This window comes from Uranotaenia lowii, chromosome 2 (genome assembly GCF_029784155.1).
Source record: "Uranotaenia lowii strain MFRU-FL chromosome 2, ASM2978415v1, whole genome shotgun sequence".
NCBI lineage: Eukaryota > Metazoa > Arthropoda > Insecta > Diptera > Culicidae > Uranotaenia > Uranotaenia lowii.
In genome coordinates, this window is record NC_073692.1 from 374,731,204 (window position 1) to 374,756,285 (window position 25,082).

Below are 25,082 nucleotides of genomic sequence, written 5' to 3' on the forward strand. Positions count from 1 at the left end.
TGGGAGGACCGCAACATAAAAGAACGGTTGCGTGTTGGGAGGACCGCAATGGAACGAAGAAGGCTGCGTGTTGGGAGGACCGCAGTATTAAAAAAATGCGAGTTGGGAGGACCGCAAAAATAAAAGGAATGGCTGCGCGTCGGGAGGACAGCAGGGTAAATAAAAGATTTGCGTGTTGGGAGGACCGCAATATAAACAAAAATTGTCTTGTTGGGAGGACCGCAACATAATAGAAAGATTTGCATGTTGGGAGAAACGCAAAATAAACAAAAATTCGCGTGTTGGGAGGACCGCAAAATAAAAGCAAGCCTGCATGAAAAACGGACTGATTTAAGATTTATTGAGAATATCAAGACAACAAAATTTGAAAAAACTCACATTGAATGGAACGTAAAAACAAAAAAATATCATTTTAAAAGGATAGTAAAAAATGACATGGTCTCATAAGAAATTACAATGTGAGAAAATAAGTATTGAAAATTCTAAGAAAAGCAGCATTAATGCAACCATCTGGTTAAGTCATATTTAGCGCAATTCAAGCCATAAATTTCTGACGTTACACGAAAGGAATTCTAGAAAATTATCGTTTGATCACATGATCTGAGTTAAAGTACAAGGCATACTTTGGGCTTGAGAAAAACATATCCTAAGTAGGAGAAATGGTTATAAATCATATGGCTTATGACGAAACGGGATCAATATAGTAATCAGAAAGGATTAAGTAATTTATCCCATCGAATCCTTTAGAATACTCAAGAGTTTCTAGCCGCCTCTGTTCCACGATATACAAGCACCACAGATGAATAGCAACCTTCAGTAAAAATGTAAATTATGTAAAAGGCTATGAGGAATAACAACATAAATATTTTGGCACCGAGGAATAATGACCCAAATGAATTGAATTCCTACAAAAAGGGGAATAGAAAAAAAGCATAAGAACAGGGTTCAACTCGTATAGGAAAATACAAACAAATTAAAATCAAAAGAGCAAAGCAATATATAAATATATTATAAATATATATATATCAATAACAAAATGATCTTTTAATTCGAAGCCTCCAACGAAACTAATAAAAAAGGCATTAAACATGGAAGCAGCGAGTAAAGAGTACTATTCTTAAGGACGTGTATTAGTAACTACTTCGTATATAAAAAAAAAACGAAAGAGAATGTAAAAATGGTATAAAAGATCCTAGTGTATACCTTGAGAAGCGATCGATGTAAATTGACGAAGAAGTCTTGAACACAGGGGAATAAGATACTATTAGTCAATTTACAGAAAAAAAAAAACAAAAATTAGCTAGAAAAGCATATGATGGGTGTGATGTAATGGATGTAATTCGAAAATTTTAGTGGAGCCAAACATATCTGCAAAACTTTACTAGTCTTGATGAATTGAGGTCTTATTCAGATCTGTTATAAACTAACAATCATGCTAGAAATATGATAGAAATTTAAATTTAATGCTGCATATTGTAAATTTAAAAATATTTTCTTTACATGAACTTTTTTGGAAACAGTGTATTATTTACACAAGTCTTTAATACGTATGTGACGGTAAATCATTAAACGGACAATTTTATTTTTACTTATTGAAATAAAAAAAAATCTTTTGTAAAAGAAGAAATACTCATGAAAATCACATAGAAAAGTAATTTATTTAAAAAAAAATTGGCAAGCCTGGCGCAACCATCTACGCCTAGCGTTACCAGATCTCGATTGTTATATAGTATGAGTGCAATAATTTTACTGTCCTTTGCTCGGGTGAGATGAGAGACGATATGTATACACATCATGGTTGCCACATGTAAAGATTTATCAAGAAAAGTACAGATTCTGCTGAATCAAAGCAATCGAAAGATTCCTTTTAATTCAACCACAGAATCTGATAAAAGATGTGAAAAGCCACAGGAATTTCTGTGTATGGTCTGAAATTACCTGAAACGAATTACTTTTAAAAGCAAATTTAGATGTTTTTCATACGTGGCTTATAAACACATCTACTGATACAATGTTCAGAATACACATATGTTGTTTGAGTTTCCCATATACAACTTCAATGTTGTAAGGATTGTTTTTTATCCAAATGATGAACAAGATGATGAAGATAAAACAAAAAGAATTTCGACTGAAAGTACAGATTTGTAAATGTAGCAACGTTGATACACATACATTCATTCAAAACGCCTCTTTCGCTCAAGAAGCATCGTTTTCGAGGAAGCACATGCTGTGGTGAAGGGATATCTCTCAGCAAATTGTCGCCACCCGTAAACCGAGCCACACAACTCATCTACCGTCATTGTATTTGAATGTATTATGCCAGCTGCCCATGTGGTGGGACTGGCGGGATCTTTCTTGCATAGCATTGGTTGAAACAAACGAGAGAAGAACATTTGGTGCCATTTGGTGGGTATATCAAATTTGCAACACAAATATACGTGCAAATATAGTCGAAGCAGACGAAGCCTTATATCTATATAAATGTGTGTGAATAAATAGTAGCATAACGAACCTGTGAAAATTCGTGAACTGACTAGATGTAAGTAATGCAATTGTTCACTATGTCCGTTCAAATGCTTAACTCCGTAGGAACAGAGGGATTTTTTTTCGTTTTTTCTCTGAGAGGAAGGGAGATGTGTGGGCACAAATACACAGATGAGTCGGCACGGCTTCCCAATCCTCTAGTGAGGCGGGCAAACTAGTTCAGCATGCAGTCAGGTCACGACAGCTCAGGACGTAAGCTGCACATCAGGTTAAGTGACGCTGCCCCATCGGTGGGTGATTTCCAGAGGGCAAATTGTTGTTGCACAACCACTCAGCATTTCGGCAGTTCTTATTTTTCAGAATTTTCTAAAATAAAAACACTCTTCTAAAAGTATCTTTTTCAAACATAACTTTCAATCAAATTTTCACAATTTTCGCGTAACGACTTCATTAACTATTTTATCGCGAAATAAACTTTTAATATCAAAACTGGAAATGGACATTGGAAAAGAGAAATATAAAACACGTCTTAAGGCGGGGTTCGAATAAAAAACGACATTAAACTGATTGCAATCGAAAAAGTAAATATTGAAATTAAGTCATTAAGCCCATGTAGCTATGCAATTTTTGGAGAAAAATGTAAAAATTGTTCCCTAAACGATAAAGTTATTCGTAGATCTAAAGTGGTACGTAATCATAACTAAACTTCTTTGTTTATTTTTTCTGCGAAAAATTGATGTTAAGAGTTTTATCATAAAAAAATAGTCACAATGTTTAAAGAAAGTTTTGAAAGTTAGACTGCCAGTAGAAGTCCTACGCTTCTGAAGTTCCTATTGGAAAATTGATCACCCCAATGAAAAATTTACTGCAATTTGTTTGAGAAACGCTCCAACGGAGAGGAAAATTTTGAATAATCAAAGATATACCAACTAGGAAAAGTTCTATATTTTTATGAAGTTCGAGCATTTTCGTATATTTTTAACGGGTTTTTCCCGCTTTGAAAGGGGGGGGGGGGGGGGGGCGGGGTTGATCCCTCCGATCACACACCCCCCTTCCATAGGACCGCGCCTGACAGTTCTACAATTATGAACGTTACTGTCCATATCAATAATTTATTTAGTGAAATAATAAAAAAAAAATGATTCGAGTAACTTAACTGAACAGGTTTCAAGTCGTTATTTTGAGTTTTATAAAAATTAAAACACATCAAAGCTAAAAAATATTTTTTGAAACTCTTGACTTATTTCAATACAAGCCAATATCTTCAAAATATTTTTCATTGAATTAGATTAGTCTAACTTAGGTCCATCTACTGGTACTAGGGTGGTCTAACCAGTTTTACCGAAACCGGTAAAACCGTCCATTTTCCAATACCGGAAATACCGCCTATTGAGACGGTAAAACAGGTATTTCCGGTAAATTTTTCATTATTCATTGGCATTGAAATAAAATTGACACAGCCAAATGTTTTTTTTTAATTTTTACCGAATATGTATGAGTGCAAATATTCAAATTTTGTTTAATCAGCTTCAAAATCTAAGCTCAATAAACCTTACTGCAAGGTTTATGTGAAATTTGATTGTTGCTAAAACTTGTCGATGTAACTTTTTAGATTAAAGCTATAGTGGCGTTCAAAAGAGCATTGACAAGCTGCCATCTTTCTCTTAGAAGATATTTTTTCATGAAACTTTACACATTTCAGCTCAGCTATCGAACTAACGCTCCACAACATGTAAATACTGTTCAAGTGTACAACGACTGAAGAAAACATGCAGCTACAAGAAATTTAAAATTGCTTCACAATAATCACTGTATTTTTCATTGAAAAACTGTAATTTGGTCAAAAGATGCAAAAATGATTTATCTACAAACAGGCCAAGTTTATCAAAATCGAACTAAGCGGTGCCAGGCTTTTACAAATTTAAAATTTAAAACCAAAAATGTTGAAGACTGGTTAGAAACTTCCACTTTGTTATAAACATTAAATTTCTCAACAGAGTCAGCAGTTAAACACATGTTCAAATGTTTGTAAGAAATTTATCTATAAATATTTTCAATGTAATTGATGGAATTCTGTTGTTTTTGTTTTTAACGCTGTTGAAGCATTTTTTTTCCTAGACAAAACAGTAACAAAGTTTTTATAAATTTGCAACAGTATTATAATAAAACACGTATGGATCAGATCCAAACAACTGTATTTATTGTTGAATTTTGACTGGATTTTGAATTGTTTTTTAATACTATTTATTCTTTTTAATGTTAGAAAAGCAAACTGAATGCGATCACGACCTAAGTTGCGGGGAAAACATTCGTATTGTGGACAACAAAAATCTTAAATTCTGTGAGTCAACCAGAAACTTTGCCACAAACTTTTGAATTTTGCCTAATTTTTTTTTACCGTAAAATCTTTTTGTACATACATCAAAATGTATATGTACATTTTGAATATCATTTTCATGAAAGATGTTTTCAAACTATTACTAAATTTGTAAAATCTGTTCTTAAATCTGAATACTGTATTACAGAGTACAGGACAAAAATTTGTTGAAAATTATATGAAACTTCTATAATTTCTGCAACCTCACAGCAAAATTATAATAATGAAATGAACATGATAAATATTATAATTATCATGAGGATGATGATAGAATTATGACAAAGGGATAATTTAAAGACACAATACCATATTTTTCAATCGAAAATGTTGATTAATCTATTACGTTATAAATTCTGTGCATTTTATGCCATTACTACTGCAATTAGACGATTTTTTTTCATGAATTCGATATGCTTAGAAAAATACCGGTTTTACCGGTTTTATCGGTTTTATAAATTAAGAATACCGAAATACCGGATTTGAAAAAAAACCGGTAAATCCGACCACCCTAACTTGTGCTTATGAAACTATTGTATTATAATTTTATAAAATGTTAGGAACTGGTAGATTTTGAGTATATAACTCAATAAGTAATTTATGATTGATCTAAAATATCTCAACTATTTTTCTTACTAAAGTTCTTTTCCGTTGCGAAGTTATGAATGAATTCCCCATTCCAAGCTGCTACTGCTGGTGGCTGTGTGTTGGGTGGAATTAGATCAACCCGAAACTACAATGTCTCTTCAATAGCTATAGCCATGGCCAAAACTACATAGGTACATTACGGTTCGGCCGAATGGCACGGGGCAGCAAGGCAGCTCATTCAACGCCTAGAGTGGCCATCCGTCAGCCAGTCAGTCGTTTAGGATCATTCGACGAGTTACGACGCGTGTACGGGATTAGTAACGAGCGTGAGTCTGGATGTACTTCAAAACTTTGCTGGACCCTCAAAGGTGGTAGGATCTCCGGCAGTCTACAAACGAAAAAGTTGGGGGATATTTTTTGGATAAACTTCTACGATACTAGAGAAAGTGAACTCCAAAGTGCATTTGCCGAGATTGAATTCAAAGTGAAACAGAAATCAGTTTTTGAGACACGTGCAAGCAACGACAAAAAAGTAGCGATATTCGCGGTGTGGCCTAAAAGATAGCCGCGATCCACAACAATACAAAACCGCCAATTCCGGTTTTTATTACAATTTGCCGCGGTGTCGGCTTTCCGCCGAAAAAATAAAAATCAATAGGGAGTATACAGCACCGAAAGCAACCGCGAATCGGAAGCAACGAAACCTGGAAAGGCACCTGCTGCATGGATTTGTAATGATGCTCATTCACCTCTATTCGTGATCGAAAAGCTTACTCTCCCCACCGAAGCATTTGCATACAAACTTTTCGGTTGTTTTTTTTCTCAATAATCAGTGAATTTAATTCGATGGGAACGCCATGTGGTGAATTCAGAATAGCGTGAGATCATAAAAGTGACGTAAAAATCGGTTACTGGGAGCAGCAGGTGCCCGAATTGGCATAACGCATCTATTTAAGCGCAGATTATCATGATCGGAATCATATGTGAAAAGTTCGAATCAAATAAGAAAATGCTCCTCCCTAAAAATGATGACTATTCATTAAATATTTTTACAAATGAACGTGAATATTTTTTATATGTAATCACAAAATTTAAGTTCGGGTTTCTCAGTTTGGAATTGGGTTCTTATTATTCGTTCTCAATTCCAGGCATTTAACTTCAAATTTTTAGTTCTCATTTTTAAAATATTTGAAATATTTTTTTTTAATTTCATAAAATTTATGAATGACACAACTTACTAATAATGAAGAATAAGCAGCGAGTGTTTATAGTTTCGAACGTGCCAGTATAGCAAGGAGACGACAAAGTAATCACAACAATCCACAATGAGTGATATAAACTAGTGATACCAAAGTCGAAAGCAGAACTGAAGAAAAAGAGCGCCAAAACCAGTGAACCAAAATACAACACGCACCCAACAACGCCATGGAGTCGGAGTTGAAAATAACGATGGCAGCGTTGAAACAGGTTTGTACCCTAAATACCCTCATTACTTGCTGGAATCGTCCGTAAATTAGACAGCTGTTAACTATTTGGAGCGAATGATTTGCAAAAAAAAAAATAATGTGAAATAAAATGAGTTCTAATGTTATGTGTGGCTATCATCATGTGGTTGTCATTAACTGGAGCTTGATTGTTGTTGTTTGTGTGGATGGAATCTTCGGAACGTTGAGGAATTTATCAGAACATGCAACACTGCGCTACTCGCAACAAATTAGATGGCAGACACGTGTTACTCATTATAAAAGTGCGAAAAATGTCGTTACAGTTGATTCGCAAGGTGATCCTGATTATAGTAAAAAAACGAAACTACGGAGTTATGAGTGAGAGATTCCTACCAAAATTTAGATTTGATACTATGGTATGGGGTAAATTGTTGCATCTATGTTTTAATTTTTTTTATTGGTATCTTAAACTTTGTTAACTTGAACTGTTTAAAATTAAATTTAACATAATTTTGTTTAAAAGTTAAGTTTCTAAATCATAAATAAGAAAGTAAGAAAATATCTTCAAAAATCAGTTTTTAATTATTCTGGAAATTTTCATTTTTTATTAAAATTTATTGACAGCTGTTTTGATAAATACAATAAACTGGTTGTATAACATTAAAAGTAAAGGGGGAGGGGGGGTTAAACCCCCCCCCACCCATGAAAGTCCATCAAAAGCAAGCGAGGTATTCTACTCTAGACTCAAAATGTGTTATTATCAATCAATTATCAATCAATTTTGATTATGGATTGAGGTTATTCGATAGTAACAATCTTGACTCAAAACTGCTGCCAAAACCTCGAAAACCAATCCATTGGTTCAGAATTCAGCAACAGTTTTTCAATTTTTTCTCATATATTGATAGTAGCCCAAGCAACCAAAAGTCACATATTTACTTGAATGAAGGCATTGAAAGTTACATATTGGCTGACAAAGAGTCAACTGCCCAATTCAATTTAGTGAACTTTATGTACTCATTAATGAACTTGAAAGTTGCAAAAGTGATTAATATGTACGTTGTATGTGACTTGTTTTGCCCATTTCGCATTAGTGAACTATATGTACTCATTAACGAACTTGAAAGCTGCAAAAGTGATCTATACGTACTTTATACGGGACTTGAGTCACATAAAGGGCACAAAAGTGCTCAATACGGGATTTGGTTAGTCACATAAAGGGCACAAAAGTGCTTAAACGGGATTTGATAAGTCACAAAAAGTGCATTGGTGTGATTTCAAAATCAAATCACCTCTTCGAGTTTTAGTTTCAGTTAGAACAACATCTAGGCTTGGTCTTGTGGTAGCGTGATTGATTCTCACCACGAAGGTCGGGGTTCGATCCCCAAGCCGGACAAGTTTTTTTTTTCAACAAGTAATTTAGTAATTGAGTGACCATTCTGAGATATATGTAGGAAATGTAGGAAAGAAGCAATTGAGCAATTTGTCAAGTTTGAAATCCGGCGCGTGGCATCATGGCGGCACCGGTACAGAACACAGTAAATAATCAAGAGAAGGTGATATGAACAGAAGCCAACGGTTCAGTTGAGATAGAGAGAAATTTTTTTGCTCATTTTGCGATTTTTTGGAATCTGAATTAAGAGGCCGCTGGAAGCTGAATAGAAGATCATTAAACTTGTTTTGGAACTTGAAAGTATCAATAAGAACTTAAATTTTGAGCTGCATAGAACGTACTTCATATCAATGATGGGGCTGAGTAAGGGTTTTTGTACCTGTTTTACTTTTGGTTGCTTGGGAGGTAATTCATCTGTGAATACTAAAAAATAAGATTTAACTCATTTCAGAGATTCTGGTTCCTTATAATCGAGATTGTACTTGTGTTTTCATATTTAGGATTATGTATTCAGTTTGGAATTCTTGATTTTCAGTTTCAATCATAATTAAAAACTGAAATGAAAAGCTGTGTATAAAATCGTTAAAATTTGGTTTTGCGTTTCCTTCAAAATTTGATTCATGATTTTTAAAACCCACACGCATTTTTGACAAAAAGCTTATAGCAAGTTGAAACCAAATAAGAAATATTAAGCTGGTCAGATTACCCGATTTTACCCGGATTCGCCCGGATATTTAGTAAAAAAAAATGGGAAAGATTTGGGCGGCCTGGTCGCCAAAATTTTGTTGAAAAATATCCTGATTTTGTCCGGATTCATTAATTTTTTTTTTGGAAAATCAAACGGAAAATTCAAACTGCACCATTATTTTATAAATTTTAACGCCTAAAAATTAAAATAAACATAAACGATTTTTTGGAAGCCTGGAGTACGATTCAAAATCTCGTTATGTGTTTCGATCAAAAATAGTGATAGTTCCTGGATTTTTGTCCGATTTTCCCGGATATTGCCCAGATTTTGGTATGAAAATTTGGAAATAAAATGTCATAATTTATCCAAGTTTTAAGTAAAATAGCCCGGATACGTGCGGGTGAACATCTAGAAACTATAAGCTAAGTTCTCAAGATTTTGTTGCAAATTTTAACAATCAGTTAAAGTAAGCTTCCTTTTTTGTTAGTAAAGGATTCTTTATACCAATCCTGATCATCATTTGAATGATTGTAGGATGTATTTTCAAAAGTTTCTAATTTACACGAAAAACTGTTTATGCAAAAGAACTTAAAATTGAATAATCAAATTGAGTCATAGAGTATTAAAAATGAAAAATAACATTTTTATTTTTTTATTCATTTTTCGAACAAAATTGTCATAGAAAAAGTAGGTCACCAAAACCTCCCCCCCCCCCATGTGTCAGTTCTTCCTACGGCCCTGCATTATAGTAATAGTTCTGAGTTGATTAAATGCATGAGAATAGTGCTTTACGCAAATCGATCATAAGAGATTTGTCTATAAGTTGCAGGAGAAATCTTTTGTGTCCATTTGTAAACAAACGAGATACATCTATTTAACTTTTCCGTTTATTCCACGTTCAAGACAAAGTTTCAATAAATTGCAGCTCAAAATTTAAGTTCTTATTGATACTTTCAAGTTTCAAACCAAGATTATTGATCTTCTATTCAGCCTCAAGCGGCCTTTTAATTCAGATTCCAAAAAGAATCGCAAAATGAACAAAAAATCTCTCTCTATCTCAACTGCACCCTTGGCTTCTGTTCATATCACCTTCTCTTGATTATTTACTATGTTCTGTACATGGTTCCGCCATGATGCCACACGCTGGATTCCAAACTCGACAAATTGCTCAATTGCTTCTATCCTACATTTCGTACATATATCGCATCAGAATGGTCACTCAATTACCATATTACTTATTGAAAAAAAAAACTTGTCCGGCTTGGGGATCGAACCCCGACCATCGTGGTGAGAATCGAACACGCTACCACAAGACCACGCCTAGATGTTGTTCTAACTGAAACTAAAACTCGAAATGGTGATTTGATTTTGAAAGCACATCAATGCACTTTTTGTGACTTTCCAAATCCCGTTTTGAGCATCTTTTGTGTTCTTTATGTGACTTAAGCCCCGTATAATGTACGTATAATAACTTTTGCAACTTTCAAGTTCGTTAATGAGTACATATACTTCACTCACGGGAATTGGGCAAAACAAGTCACATACAACGTACATATTGATCACTTTTGCAACTTTCAAGTTCATTAATGGGTACATATAGTTCACTATAGGGAATTGGGCAGTTGATTCTCTTTGTCAGCCAATATGTAACTTTCAATGCCTTCGTTCAAGTAAATATGTGACTTTTGGTTGCTTGGGTAGTTGACATCGACTTTGCAAAGGCGCTTGACTGTGTTCCGCACAACCCAAGCAATCAAAAGTCACATATTTACTTCAACGAAGGCATTCAAAATTACATATTGGCTGACAAAGAGAATCAACTGCCCAATTCCCTTTAGTGAATTTTATGTACCCATTAATGAACTTGAAAGTTGCAAAAGTGGTTTATACGTACGTTATACGGGGTGTAAATCACACAAAGAGCACAAAAGTGCTCAAAACAGGATTTGGTAAGTCACATAAAGGGCACAAAAGTGCTCAGTACGGGATTTGGAAAGTCACAAAAACTGCATTGATGTGCTTTCAAAATCAAATCACCACTTCGAGTTTTAGTTTCAGTTAGAACAACATCTAGGCGTGGTCAAATGAAAAAAGAGCTTTGCACTATCAAATTCGGTGAATTTATTTGAAATTAAAACAAAACATGAAGATGGGAAGGATAAGTTTTTAAACATTTAAGAAAGATTTTTTCCATAAAACACGTCTAACGTCAATGGTTTAATGATTGATTTGGTATCTTTTGTCAAATTTGTTCTATCACCTTTAGTTTTGGTTAAATGAAGTTTATAAATTTAAGTGAAATCAATCATTGATAACTAATAAATTTACAAATCTTCATTTAAGAAAATTCTGATTCTGAATTTGTTTGTGATAATTCATTCAATTAAGGAATAATATTTTGCGGATGATGATGCTTGATCAAAAATGGTAAAGATCTACAGTCTTTAATAATTTGGAAAGATATCATCACAAGTATTTCTGACATTATTGCAGAAACTTAGAAAAAAACGTGTTTATACTTATTAAAATTGTTGCAACTGATTGATTAGATTTATGCTTTTAAAATTTTCTAAGATTCAATTTGGTTTATAATTACTTTAAAAATTCGTTAAATGAGAAAAAGTAAACAAATAGAAAACTTTTATAACTTTTTTCACAAAACTTAAAATTACAAAATTAAAATGTCTTGAGGAAATTTGATAATTGATTTCAAATTTTTATTTTAAAATGTTATGTTTTTTTTTTATTTTTTTTTTAAATTGCAGGAATTTTTAAAATAATTTTAACCTATTTTCAAAAGTTATTTCAATAACGAAAGCTGATAGGAAAAGTGCATATTTAGATTCAGAGCACCCAAATTAGTCAAAATTTGCTTTCAATTTTTTGCACTTCGAAGAATGTCAATTTTGTGGCCTCGTGTAATTTATCAAAACCTTTTTGAATGTGATGTTGAGCATTAACAAAAACAAGAAACACAAAATAAAATTGATACTAAAATTGATTTTTTGAAGAATATTTCATATGAGCATAATATTTGTAATGACATAAACGATTTTTTGTTAATCAAAATTTTTCGTAATAAAAAAGAAGATACTGGGTTTTAGATTTTTGTTTTGCTAATTCTGATGACCATCGTTAGTAGTAAATACCTGTTACATTACAAGTGTTACATGGCCTCCAACTTGTAGATGTATAAAATCAGTATTCGGTGCATTAATTTTGTACAAATTGTGGGTTTCAAACTCAACTTGTTCAGTTACACTGTTTAACCCTTCATTTCATGATTTTTTATTTTTTCTTGAAAAAATTCTCAATAGTGCGCAATGATGAGTACATGAAGGGAAAAATAGTGAAAAAATATTATTTTCTCATATTTCGAGGATTTAGCCAAAATATTAATTGTTGCAAATATGCAACAACATGAAATGGTTATACCTTTTCGTTCATCATACAAGACAGCTAGAAATAAATGCTTATTCCTAATTTATCCAGCACTAATCGTAGTTAAAGCTCAAGAACTTCGTAAACCTAGTGTCTGGACACAATTTAGCTGGGGTTAGTACCTAAGTATGTTGATTATCCAACATGGGTGCACGGATTCACCTAAGTTTCTGCCTAAGTATATGCTTACATGCATTATTTAGATCACTTAGTTCGACAAATTTCCAATGCAGCTTACACTATACCCGAACCCCATGACTTTGTTTGATCTGTTATCGAGTAAATGTATTACTTATGTTGATGAAAGTATATTTTGGAAGAACAAGTCAATCAGGTGAGCTAGTTAACTATATGAATTCCGGTATCCGTGTATATTTAGCTGACCTGGAAAACTGATTGAACATTCTTATATATGAGAATTTCAAGGAAGCACATCTTACCTGTTGGCCATTTATGTGATTCGTATAGCGTATTCGCTAGCAGCTAGACCTCCCAGGCACAGTATTATTTTGGGAGCTAGGGGGGTAGTTCTGCGATAATATTCATTACGTTTGCTTGAAGGTGCTATATGGAAAGCTGAAACGTCTTTCTAATACAATTTTTTTTGAAAAAATAACCTTGTCAAAACCAATATTTTGACAAAAACATTTAAGCTTTGGACTTGTATTCAGTTCTTTTTCAGTAACTTCATTTTTTGTGAAAAGTTTAATGGTATTCTTCGTGCTCATAGTTTTTTAGCGCAATATACAGCAATCTAGAAACAAGTTCATTCTCAGTTGACAACAATGTTTGAATTATAAAACCTTAAAAATTGTGATGAAAAAATGATTTTTATGCATGGTATATTTAGATTCAATGAATCAAGTGACTTAAAAATCAGGAAATACAAATTGTTGAAGAAACAAATTGCGATTTTTTTCTCAAACACCTACAATGAAAAACAAAAAAATATTTTTATTATTCCTTAATTATAAAAAAAACGATGGATAAAATACATTAAAACGGTTTTACCCGTATAACATTTGTTGAATATGGTACGCGTTTGGAAGAGTAAACAGAATTATAAGTAGGACTTAAATGGAACTGCCATTTTCGTCTCACCATGATGATTAAATTCGTACTGAAAACATTAAAACTGTTATCATAAATACTATACAAACGATAAAAAGTATTTGAAGAACATAATGGGACTAATGTTTCAAACTAGGGTATAACATTATTAAGTAGTGAGCAGAAAAAAAATTATTATTTTCTAAAAATTTTAAAATATTTTCAACGAACAAATACAATCTTTTCCGGGGATCATAAAATTATATTTAACATCATCGTTGGTTGCATTTGTAAAATTAAAGATTCAAATTATTAATATAAACACTTTAACTACTTAAAAGTCACAAATTTGTACTAAATGTGACGCATGGTTGATGATCTAGCCAAAAGAATTTGTTCTTGGTTTTCCCCAATATTTGTACAGTTGTCAGCCATTTTGTTCAGTTAGAGGCTTATTCATCAGCATTATTTCAAAAATATCTCGACAACATGATAATATTACATTAAAAATAATAATACTTTCATCAGGAAACCTATACACTGTTTTAACGATGAAACATTAGAAAGCACACTTTGTAGCCCATAGACCTAACTAAAGGTGCTACCGTTGCATGATGTTGCAAATTTGCAACAATTAATTAAAGGCCGTTATATCAGACAAAAAATCAAAAAAATCTTCAAATTTTATTCAATTGTGTTAATTGCATTACTGAAAATGCAAAAATATTTTTTTCAGACAAAATTTTTTTTCGCAGTGTGAATTGGACTAGGTCAAAACTCTGAAAAATAAGCCTTTTTAAATACTTCATATTTTTCAGATTCAAGTTGGTCTAGTTTCTATATGTATACTCAGAAAGTCATTTTTTTTAATTCAACGTAATCCTGAAGTTAGAAATATTATTGCCCTGAAGAAAAAAGTTGACTATTTGGTTTTCTGCAAAAGTTACAACAGCTTTAATTAATTGTTGCAAATTTGTTACTTTATGAAACGAAAGGTTAATAAAAACCCATTCTAAATACGAGTTTAAGTTTTTATATTTATGTCAGGTTTAGAGTTTCAATTGAATTGCAAATCGAAATTGACAATCAAAAATTAGTTTCAATTCGTGAACGTCACATAGTGTCGTGAAATGAAATGTCTCAATCCTTGAGATTTTCAGTTCGATTGTTCAGAAATTTTCAATTAAATTCCGCCGGAACAAGCCAAAGTTTTGACTTGCTTGTTAACACTTAGTCTTAAACACCTTTTAAGATCATGTAATTTTCCATTACTACGGTGAAAATTTCGATTTTAAGATGAGTAAGCGTAGTTTCAAATCAGCTTTAACAAGATTACAACATACATATTTGCGCGAACAAAGCTTTTGCACTCTAATGAACATAAAAACGAAGAACAGAAATTGATTAAACGCCGACGACTGTATTCGAATCGCTCCTACACCAAAAAGTTCCAATTTTTAAGCAATGGTAGCGAACATGCAACAACATAATTTCTCCAAAACGTGCAAGAGAAATGCTTCAATTTCACAAGGCAACGAAATTCACATTTTCGTTTCGAGGCGCAAAGAACTTAAGAGCTAATTTTTAATAATTTTGGAGCGCTGAGTCCAAATATTCAATTAGTTTTTTTATTTCTTACAGCTCCTGTGTCTAAAAGAGCTTAATCAATTTGTGCACTTTTTAGCAAAACTTTACAACATTAGAGAGATTTGGAAATTGAAGATTTTAACTTAAAGATTAACTTTCCCGAGGACAGCGAATAATTTTGACTTCAGAGGAAAAAGTTATAGCAGTTTTCTGAATATTTAATTTTCCCAGTTCTGTAAATACGGTGATTTTGACGAAATTTCTTGGAACGGTTATATTCTTAGATATTTTTTGAAGCATAAGTGAAACCATTCTGCTGTCCCCAATAAAGTTCTTAAATTGATTGATATCTTTAATATCAAATACTCAAAGACTTTCTTCAGTGATGTCAGAATGTTATTTATTCATATTTCTAAAAATTGTAGAAATTATAGGTTTGAAAGCGTTTTTTCCCTGAAATGAGAATATGTAGGCAAGATTATATGAATTCTTGATTTAATTAAGGATAATAAACTAGACTGAGTCGATTTGGGGTCATTTTTCAATTTCCCAAACCCTGGGGTCTAAAATGCTTCGTCTTGGTCCAAAACTCATCCATGATTTTTTGTTGAATTTTTAAGTAACGTTTACATGAGTAAATTTGATCTTTAAGATTTGTATGGGAAAATTGAATATTTTGAACAGAAAAATCAACATAATTTTTGTTTCTTCTGTGGAACCGAGCCAGCTGACAGTTTTTGTGCCTATTTATAAAATTCCTTAAGGAAATTTTCATTGTGATAGTAAGCATCTACGAAAATTCATACATTTGAGTTTTACAGGAAGGACCATCGATTCCTGTTTTCGTTATTATACATCCGATCGAAATCAATCAACCAGATCAACCAATTTTTCTTCGAACTTTAATTTTATGGATAAGCGAAAGGGTCGTTCATAAAAACTGTTTAATGTTTTATTCAATATTTTAGTGAAAATGCATCCCAATTACCGTTTAAACACGGACCACTCATCACATAAGGCTATGATAATTTAGAATCCGGACAGTTACAAACGTGTGTATTATAAAAACTATTCATTTGATCGACTTTCTCCACACTTTCTATGGAGGAGATGAAGGTGTTAATATGAAATTTAATGTAAAAATATATTAAAAAAAATATCAATGATTTCAAGAAATACTCTTACTTTTTCTTAAAATCTCTTTTTTATGCACACTTTTTTAAGTCATGTATTGATCTATTATTTTTACCACAGAAGCAAAATCTTTGCAAAATCATGATATTTTACACAAACTCACCTGGTAAAAGCAATTGGAATCTGGCTGGAACCTTTTCTTGAGTAGGCATCTCGAAGAATTTTATCTCTTAAACCGGTTTTAACATAATTTGCTTTGTACATCAGAATGCATCTGTCACATTGCGTAAAAATCGGTTGCACAGATTGCGACCTATTGAACTGCTCACTATTAGTTTTTTACATGGTGTCTACTAGTCAGGCATCACTTTTTGCGTACCGGAAATGGATTTATTGGATTATTTAAGGGGTCTGTATTCAGTTATTCCCAATAACCATAGACTTTTTACCATATTTAAGATCAACGGTTCCACTCCGATGCTTGGTTTGAACGTCGTGTGGATCCTAAAGTGGATCCTTATGCTTCTTAACCATTTGGTCCAGAAAAAAAAATCAGAAAAAATCAACAGTTCATGAGTTTTCAAGTCGACAATGAAGAATTTTCGAGACGCAAAATGCTCAAAAGGCCCAAATTTAAGCAATATTATTTTTACCATGTTTTTTTACATCGTAAATATCTCAAACACACGTTAACTTAAAAATCTTGCAAAAATAAAATAGACAAGATAGTCCTTTTCATAACCAACACAACGCTGCTAAAATTTTGCATATCCGATCTCTAGTAATGTACCTATCACCGAAATGAAGTGTCCGGATACTAATTTTTTTTTATTTGGTTGGATTTTAACCTGTTCCGGATACTAAATGATCATAGCTTTATATATTAAAAATTAGAAGCGAAAGGAGTTCGTACGAAAATAGCTAGTTCAATATAAAATTCCAAATCAATTAAGTCCAAACTTAACTTTACAAGCATGCGAAATTTATTCGCAATAAATTCCAAGCTCGCTCACTGTCTTTTGAACTTTATCAAGCTACAAACGAGCATAGAAGGGAGTTAATGACCCACGAACTTCAAATGAAATCGAAAGTTTCACATCACATTAACTGATTCAAGATTGCATCACACACCTCATAAATCAGCTCGAATGAAAAGCAAATCAAATTTCGTTCCAACTCCATTAAACTTCAACCTTTTCCTTGCAGACCCTGCTGTCGGTGTCCATATCGTTGTCGTACTTCTGCATCGGGCTGGTTCGTGGCTATTCCGCTCCGGCTGTTCCCTCGATTCATGAGGTCAATCCGGGACTGCTGCCAGATAAAAATATTGCCTCATGGGTCAGTTCAGTGCCCCCCTTTGGGGCCTTTTTCGGCAGCCTGGTGGCCTTCCCGTTGATGCACAAAATTGGCCGGAAATATACAGTGTTGCTGACTTCACCGGTTTGGGCGACGGCCTGGGTCCTGATAGCGACGGCTGAAACTTGGCAGGTGATGCTGGTGGCCCGGATGTTGTCCGGATTTGGAGCCGGGCTGACTTTGCCCTCGGCCCAGATTTACGTCAGCGAGTGTAGCGATCCGAAGATCCGCGGCGTCATCGGATCCCTGCCATCGTTGTCGATGTCCGCCGGAATTCTAGTTACCTACGTGCTAGGGAAATACATCGAATGGCGACCGCTGGCTTGGGTCTGTTGCGGAATCTCCTGTGAGATATAATTCGTTAAATCCAGTAACTTTTTTTTCTGATTGTTCATTTCAATTTGCAGGTTTTCTCTTTTTCGCGGTTATATCATTCCCGCAATCGCCGGTTTGGCTGAAAACGAAAAAACGCTACGAGAAAGCGCACAACTCGGCCAAGTGGCTTCACCTGCAGGGTTTCACATTCGATCCCAAAGCTCAGCAGGTTCAAAAGGTCGTCGGGAATGGGGCCGCCGTTGAAAAGTAAGTTGATGAGGTGTTACTGGATAAATACTTACAGACGGGAAAAGTGTTCAACGTTCTTTAAAATATAACCGATTTTAAAGTGATGTTCCGTAACCCGCTCATTATGGGGAACATATGGTGAACATCTTCTAAACAGTGTTAAATCTTAGTAAATAGAAAAAAATGTATCTTCAGGTGGATTGCAAAAGATCGTTATTTAAAATTTTTAGTTGTCGTACCTAGAAACTATTTACGGGTTTGTTTGCCTATTGGTGAAAATTTCGTCGGGATTTGTACATTCGTTGGAAATCTATCCAAGATGGAACCCGAAAGACGACCAATAATTGAGCACAACCGCGTTGGTATGGAGGAATGATCGATTAGGAGGAACGATCGAATGAAAATTGATTAAGAAACATTTTGTCTAGCAGTGAAACATTTTGAGCACCACTGACTTTCAGTGTGTGCTGCACGGCCTTTTACCCAAAACACAAACACGCAAAACCCAAACCTTTAGCAATTACAATTATTTACTTACACGACATTTTAAAATTTTAAGCTTAATCCGTTTCCTACCATAACATCAAAGACAACGTCTAAAACGCACAAACATTCGTATCACAGATCGGTTTCCTCATGTATCACAGGAACATCTGGTATTCTGGCAACCCTGTCTGGCCGCACTGCTCTACGGGTGCATCACAAAGACCCGGAGCACCTCCGACGTCTGCTTCCGGTTGGATCTGTTCCGGCTTCCCAGACAACCAGAAGTCGTATTTTCTTTTACAGATTACATCGTATAGAATGTTATTTATACTCATTTTCGTATATCTGCACCTACAATGTGCGGTCCATGCATATTCTTTATCGTATTTAAAAGCATTGCATGATTTTATTACGACAAGAAGTATTTATGTACATATGAACTCGACCTTTGTGTGCGACAATTCGCAAAAAATCCGTGAAACTACCGATATACGGTGATCAGCCGTGATTGAGAGATTTTGTCGTGCTATGCATAAAATAATTCGAAATAAAGAACGTATATAACTGCATTGATTTGTAATAATGTGCATGCAATCGTATACCTTTGCAAATTAATTCGCATGTCTGATTTTCGTAAAACTTATTTGCTGGCAATCGTAAAAGAATACAAAAAAGTTCAATAAAATCGTTTATGATAATGGGACATCGATGATTGGAATCGTATTAAAGGAGGCTTCAAAATGTTGGTCTATTTTTAGATCATCGATGACGTGTTCTACGATTTAAAAGATTTAAGTTGTAGAAATATACGATTTGCTTTTGGTTTAATGCCTTTGAAGCAAATCCCCTTGAATTTATATATTCCAGATAGCGTAAAATCCCAAAAAAAAATATTTTTTTTCAACTGACGGAAAATGGGAGCCCTGCACTCAAGTCGCAAAAGACGACCAAATAAGTCGTCAAACTTTCCATATTGTTACGAAAAATGTCGTATATTACAACCTCAATCATCTATATGATGTATGAATTGTCATAGTATATTCTAAATAGAATCAGGGTAGTCGTAAATGATGCGCATGACAAGTCGTGCAAATCGTAATTTAATACAATCCAAATCAAGAATATGTTTTCTAATGTACCTATATGGCCTCCAAAATGATATGTATATACTGGTTTTGCTACATTATATACGATATGTTTACACGTATATTTGCGTTGCAAATTCGAAATACCCACCAAATGGTTGTCTGGGTTGGCCATGCTACGGCTGATCGGCTCGCAAAAGGGCGATTCCAGATCCCAAACGACACTCGGCTCTCCAAAAACGACCTGTCGGCGAGGAATCATGGCTTTTATGATTCGTTCCTACTGCACAACAAACTTAGTACTCACCCGCCAGGGGCCGTTGTGTTTGTCCAAATTTGTTTTCATAATTGGCAGTTTTCGAACTGAAGTTGTTTTCGAACTCGTTATCACTGTGTGTATACCGGCACCGGCGCACTGTCTCTCCCGGACCGAGAGATTTCTTGATCTGGATGTGAATTGTGCAACGTCCTGTTAAAACGTTCCTTTTAAGTGCTTTTTGTTTTGCCTCACCTTATGGAAGGGCGTTTCGATGTGGTTTCTTCTTGCATAACCTTTTTCACGAGAATCCGGGCATCCGTGATATTTTTATATGTTTGTCGTTTTTGTTTATTTTTCTCCAAACGCTCAATTTTATTTAATCATTTTTGGTTCAAAAATAACCATTTTATGGCTTTGGCCCGAAAACTGGTAATATGGTTATTTTTTAAGAATTTTTCCTTCACGAATTTTAACCATTTTTGTAGTTCTCGGGAGTTAACCAAAAAATGTTTGAATAATTTGGTGTTTTTATCGTAGCCATTTTGAAAAAATCGATGTGCAGGCGAACGCTTAAGAAAAAGTTCCATTATACCGCGTAACTGAATCGAGTTATCATTTCAATCGGTCCATGTAAGTCTGGAAAACATCAAATCTGTTGGTAAACATAAAAGGTAAATAGTGTTGATTGATTATCTTTAAATAGAAATTCTAACCTAACAAAACATATTTCAGGACACGGATGAGAAAACCCTGCTTGAAATTTTTATAGAAACACCAAAATCATCATCAAGTTAAATGTTCCGCGGTTCATCCTAATCAGTCACATAAAAACGAAAGCTGAAAAACCATATTCCTCTTACTTTCTGGAAGCGGTTCCCACGCAATAATCCGGTAAGTTTTTATTTTCTTTTGATATAGCCTTCCAAGGCAGAAAGTTGTGTTACTGAATTAAGCATTCTTGTTTTAGGTTTTTTGTATCATTTCGGTGCGAAATGCGAGATACTATGACGACCGTTTTTTCACCATCCGGTAGGAGCTGGAACCGCTATAAATGTTATCGGGTGTTTCGACCGCTGTTGGTGTTCACCTAGCGTAGGCACTAAATTACTATGGTAAATTGTAAATAAGAACGGAATACAAGGAATAATTTAAATAACATATTTGAAAAACGTGTTTTTGCTTAATTTTGTCGATATTTTTTTAATATAGTTTAATATTGCTTTTGCTTGTTACTTTGATTGATCGGCCTAGCGGTGAAAAGTGATGTCCTTTTTAGTAGGGACATCTAAAGATTATGAAATTTTTATATAGATGGATAGAAGGTTAGAAGAAATGAAACGAATGCGAAGATAACAAACTGAGAAGACTTAAACATCGATAGATGCGTTTCTGAGTTAAAGGGAGCTTATCTGAGCGATCACATATCATCTTTTTGTTCGTCCGCACTACAAGTTCTCGCTTGTGGGGCGGACCACGCTAAGCCTACTAATGTGTGGTGGTAGATGCAACTCTATCTGTATCTACCACTTCATGGTAGTAGGCTCGTGAGGAACAAAAATTTGGTATGTGATGGTAATGCTTCTAGACAAATTCTACCCGCTCATTTTCACCATTTTTCATTTCTTCTAACCTTCTATCCATCTATATAAAAATTTCATAATCTTTAGATGTCCCTACTAAAAAGGACATCACTTTTCACCGCTAGGCCGATCAATCAAAGTAACAAACAAAAATTACGGTGGTTAATCTCTTCATAAAATTAAAATAACTTTGGCCAAAAAGAAATAAAAACACGACATCATAGCATCGGTGGTTGGTCACTATCAGACTATCGACCGTACCGTTTCGCATGCAAACCCCGCATGTAACGAATGCGAAGATAACAAACTGAGAAGACTTAAACATCGATAGATGCGTTTCTGAGTTAAAGGGAGCTTATCTGAGCGATCACATATCATCTTTTTGTTCGTCCGCACTACAAGTTCTCGCTTGTGGGGCGGACCACGCTAAGCCTACTAATGTGTGGTGGTAGATGCAACTCTATCTGTATCTACCACTTCATGGTAGTAGGCTCGTGAGGAACAAAAATTTGGTATGTGATGGTAATGCTTCTAGACAAATTCTACCCGCTCATTTTCACCATTTTTCATTTCTTCTAACCTTCTATCCATCTATATAAAAATTTCATAATCTTTAGATGTCCCTACTAAAAAGGACATCACTTTTCACCGCTAGGCCGATCAATCAAAGTAACAAACAAAAATTACGGTGGTTAATCTCTTCATAAAATTGCTTTTGCTGTTAATTACGGTTCAAAAATAACCATTTTTTACTTCTCCACTCTTTCTGGTTAGGTTTGAAAAATAAGGTCAAAAATGGTTATTTTTGAATCTTAAATGGTTTAATAGTTTCTAGCGTGCACGTGTGTGTCTGACGTTTAACACGCTTAATTCTAAACACTCAAGTTTTGTTCTAACTAATCCAATCAGTACACGCTCGAAATATTATTATCACAAATTTCTTAAAAATAACGCTACAGCAGTAGGAAGTGTGTAGCTGCTGTGTTGACAACAGTGAGCAATGAGTCCGGGGTTAGCAAGTAATTAAGTTTAATGAGTTTAAAAAATTTCGGTCATGATTGTAATGCGAGTTTTTGAGTTCTGTCGACATACCCTTCTAATACTGTTGGCTCAAATATTTAAAAGTGGATAAAAATGACATGAATCTTTCAAAATAAAAAAGACTTCTGTTTTCATTTTTCAGTGTAGAGGGGAGATGTGTAGCCCATAATAACGAGTGTGACGCTCTCTTGACCGATAAGCTTTTTCTAGTCGACAATAAACCTCCATCTTTCTTATTACACAAATACACACACGACGGCTGAGCTGTCATTACGTGAACCGTCGTCAGCTACTTTACAGTCTTCAGCGAGAGTGCGTCTGTATAATTTTTTTTAAGCAGTACCTTTTATGGGCGTTTTGATGTTAAAGTTAGTGGAGTACGGACCTTTTGTTCACTTACAGTGTATTGAATGTCAATAAAACATGGTGAAATCTGATTATTTGATTAATATGCGAATCGTATTGAATATAAAAATTGCTTTGCCGGTTAAAACTTCAGAATAAAGAGCCATCATTATACGTTTAATTTTTTTTAAGTTTTATTTATATGATTTTTATTTTTTAATATTCCAGGAAAGAGAAACCATTCTCCAAAGAGGCCCTGTGCCGACGAGTAGTCCTACTACCTTTAGGTATCGGCCTAGCTTTACTGTCGATCCAGCAGCTGAGTGGCATCGACGCGGTAATCTTTTTCACGGTGGAGATATTCCGATCCGCTGGAAGTTCCCTGGATGGGCACATCGCCACCATCATCGTTGGAGCGGTTCAGGTGCTGAGTAACTTTTCCGCCCTATTCGTGGTAGATCGAGCCGGTCGAAAACCGTTACTGATCAGTTCCGGTGTGATAATGTGCGCCTCGATGGCTTCCATGGGAGCTGCGTTTCATCTCAACTCGATCGGAAACACTTCCTTTGGGTACGAAATTTTTTATGTTAAGAGTATTGTAAATTAAATTGATTTTTTTTTCTCTCAGATACCTCCCGGTGGTAAGCTTGATAGTATTCATGATCGGCTTTTCCGTAGGCTTCGGATGCATTCCCTTCCTACTTATGGGAGAACTCTTCCCAACGGCTCAAAGGAGTCTCCTCAGTTCCTTGGCTGGATCTTTTAACCTAGCTGTGATGTTCATTGTTATAAAAACCTATCATCCTCTTGAAGATGTAAGCGTCATCATGACCCTAACTGTTTATTGATATTACTGATATTCGATTATTCGATCAATCTACAGGCCATCACGACATCCGGAACCTTCTGGATGTACAGCGTCCTGTGTGCCTTGGGTGTCCTGTTTGTGATAACATGTGTGCCGGAAACGAAGGGCCGGGATCTGGAAAGCATACACAAGTTGTTCGAGAAACAGCAGGAGCCTGGGGCTAGTGTTGAAACGCCTTCTCCTCAGACGGCAACCGAGAAAGAAAAACGAGGCCACGAAAATCCAGTCATGAGTACGGCCGATGAAATCACCAGTTGCAACAGTGATACCAAGCTTTAAAGCAATTCCATTGACAAAGCCTCCTTACATACCACAAGTTGTTAGGTTATCTAAATTGGTATTCATTCAAAACCAGCAAATTTGAAGCGGTGATTTTTTGCTTTAATTTATCGGTAGTTAGACGACCGGTAGAAATTATTTATAGAAATTATCCTCAAATGAAATGTAATAAATTATTTGAAAACTTTATAAGAGTTTTTATTTGGTGGGCACCAGTGGTTCAAAAACTTTCGAAAAAATGACAAATATGACAAAAATGACAAAAATGACAAAAAATGACAAAAATGACAAAAATGACAAAAATGACAAAAATGAAAAAAATTACAAAAATGACAAAAATGCCAGAAATGACAAAAATGACAAAAATGATTATTATTAAAATCATGACCACAAAAAATGTAAAAAAGTGGTGTAAAATCGTACTTTTCAATCAATGAATCGTCAAAATTGTTTAAGTTACACCAGTTACATTTTGAAAAGAGGATTGGAAAGGTGACGTAATTTAGCACGCTTTCACTTTTGAGATCTTCAAAATATGGAACACATAATTTTCAACGAGCAAGTCAAGTGAAACAGCGCGTAGTTCCCCAGGTTAGGTTGGTCCTGTGCCCGCCGCGCCGGTACTGTTACCGATCGCTGGACCGGTCTGCACATTTGGCGACCGTGGCAGGTGTTTTCTCTCGGATCTGTATGATTCGGTTTTTAAGAAATGGAATCGAACCGAAAACGAAAATAAAACCGGGTTGAAGGTTCACGTGAAAATTATTTACATCAAACGAGGTTAAAATAAAACGGGTGAACAATTACCCATTGCAAAAACACTAAGTGAGTAATTGAACATTACATTATGTGTAAAAGCTGATGTTGCGAAAAGTAGTAGCTTTCGATGGTTTATGATTGCTATTTCGGAAAAAGTGAATATGAAAAAAGTGATGTTTGTGATGAATAAGCAATTTTACGAATACGTTAACTGTAATTGTATGAAAAATACTTAAATTGACAAGTTGAGCGAGTCGTGAGGACAGCTTGAGCATG

The 25,082-nt window shown here is 34.5% G+C and overlaps 1 protein-coding gene across 10 annotated transcripts; it reads left to right on the forward strand.

The window, feature by feature from the left end:
- The first annotated feature begins 5,700 nt into the window (after positions 1 to 5,700).
- Positions 5,701 to 24,197, forward strand: LOC129745704 (facilitated trehalose transporter Tret1-like). 10 transcript variants are annotated; one of them, XM_055738997.1, is made up of 7 exons: positions 5,701 to 5,814; positions 6,718 to 6,913; positions 17,391 to 17,886; positions 17,948 to 18,122; positions 23,129 to 23,470; positions 23,529 to 23,715; positions 23,784 to 24,197. In XM_055738997.1, the coding sequence occupies exons 2-7, from the start codon at positions 6,872 to 6,874 to the stop codon at positions 24,045 to 24,047; spliced, it is 1,506 nt and encodes a 501-aa protein (XP_055594972.1). In that variant the 5' UTR covers positions 5,701 to 5,814; positions 6,718 to 6,871; the 3' UTR covers positions 24,048 to 24,197. The 10 variants fall into 10 exon arrangements, with proteins under 10 accessions (XP_055594972.1, XP_055594975.1, XP_055594978.1 ...); XM_055739000.1 differs by having other exon boundaries at positions 5,708 to 5,772; positions 6,696 to 6,913; XM_055739003.1 differs by having other exon boundaries at positions 5,711 to 5,817.
- Positions 24,198 to 25,082: the final 885 nt, after the last annotated feature.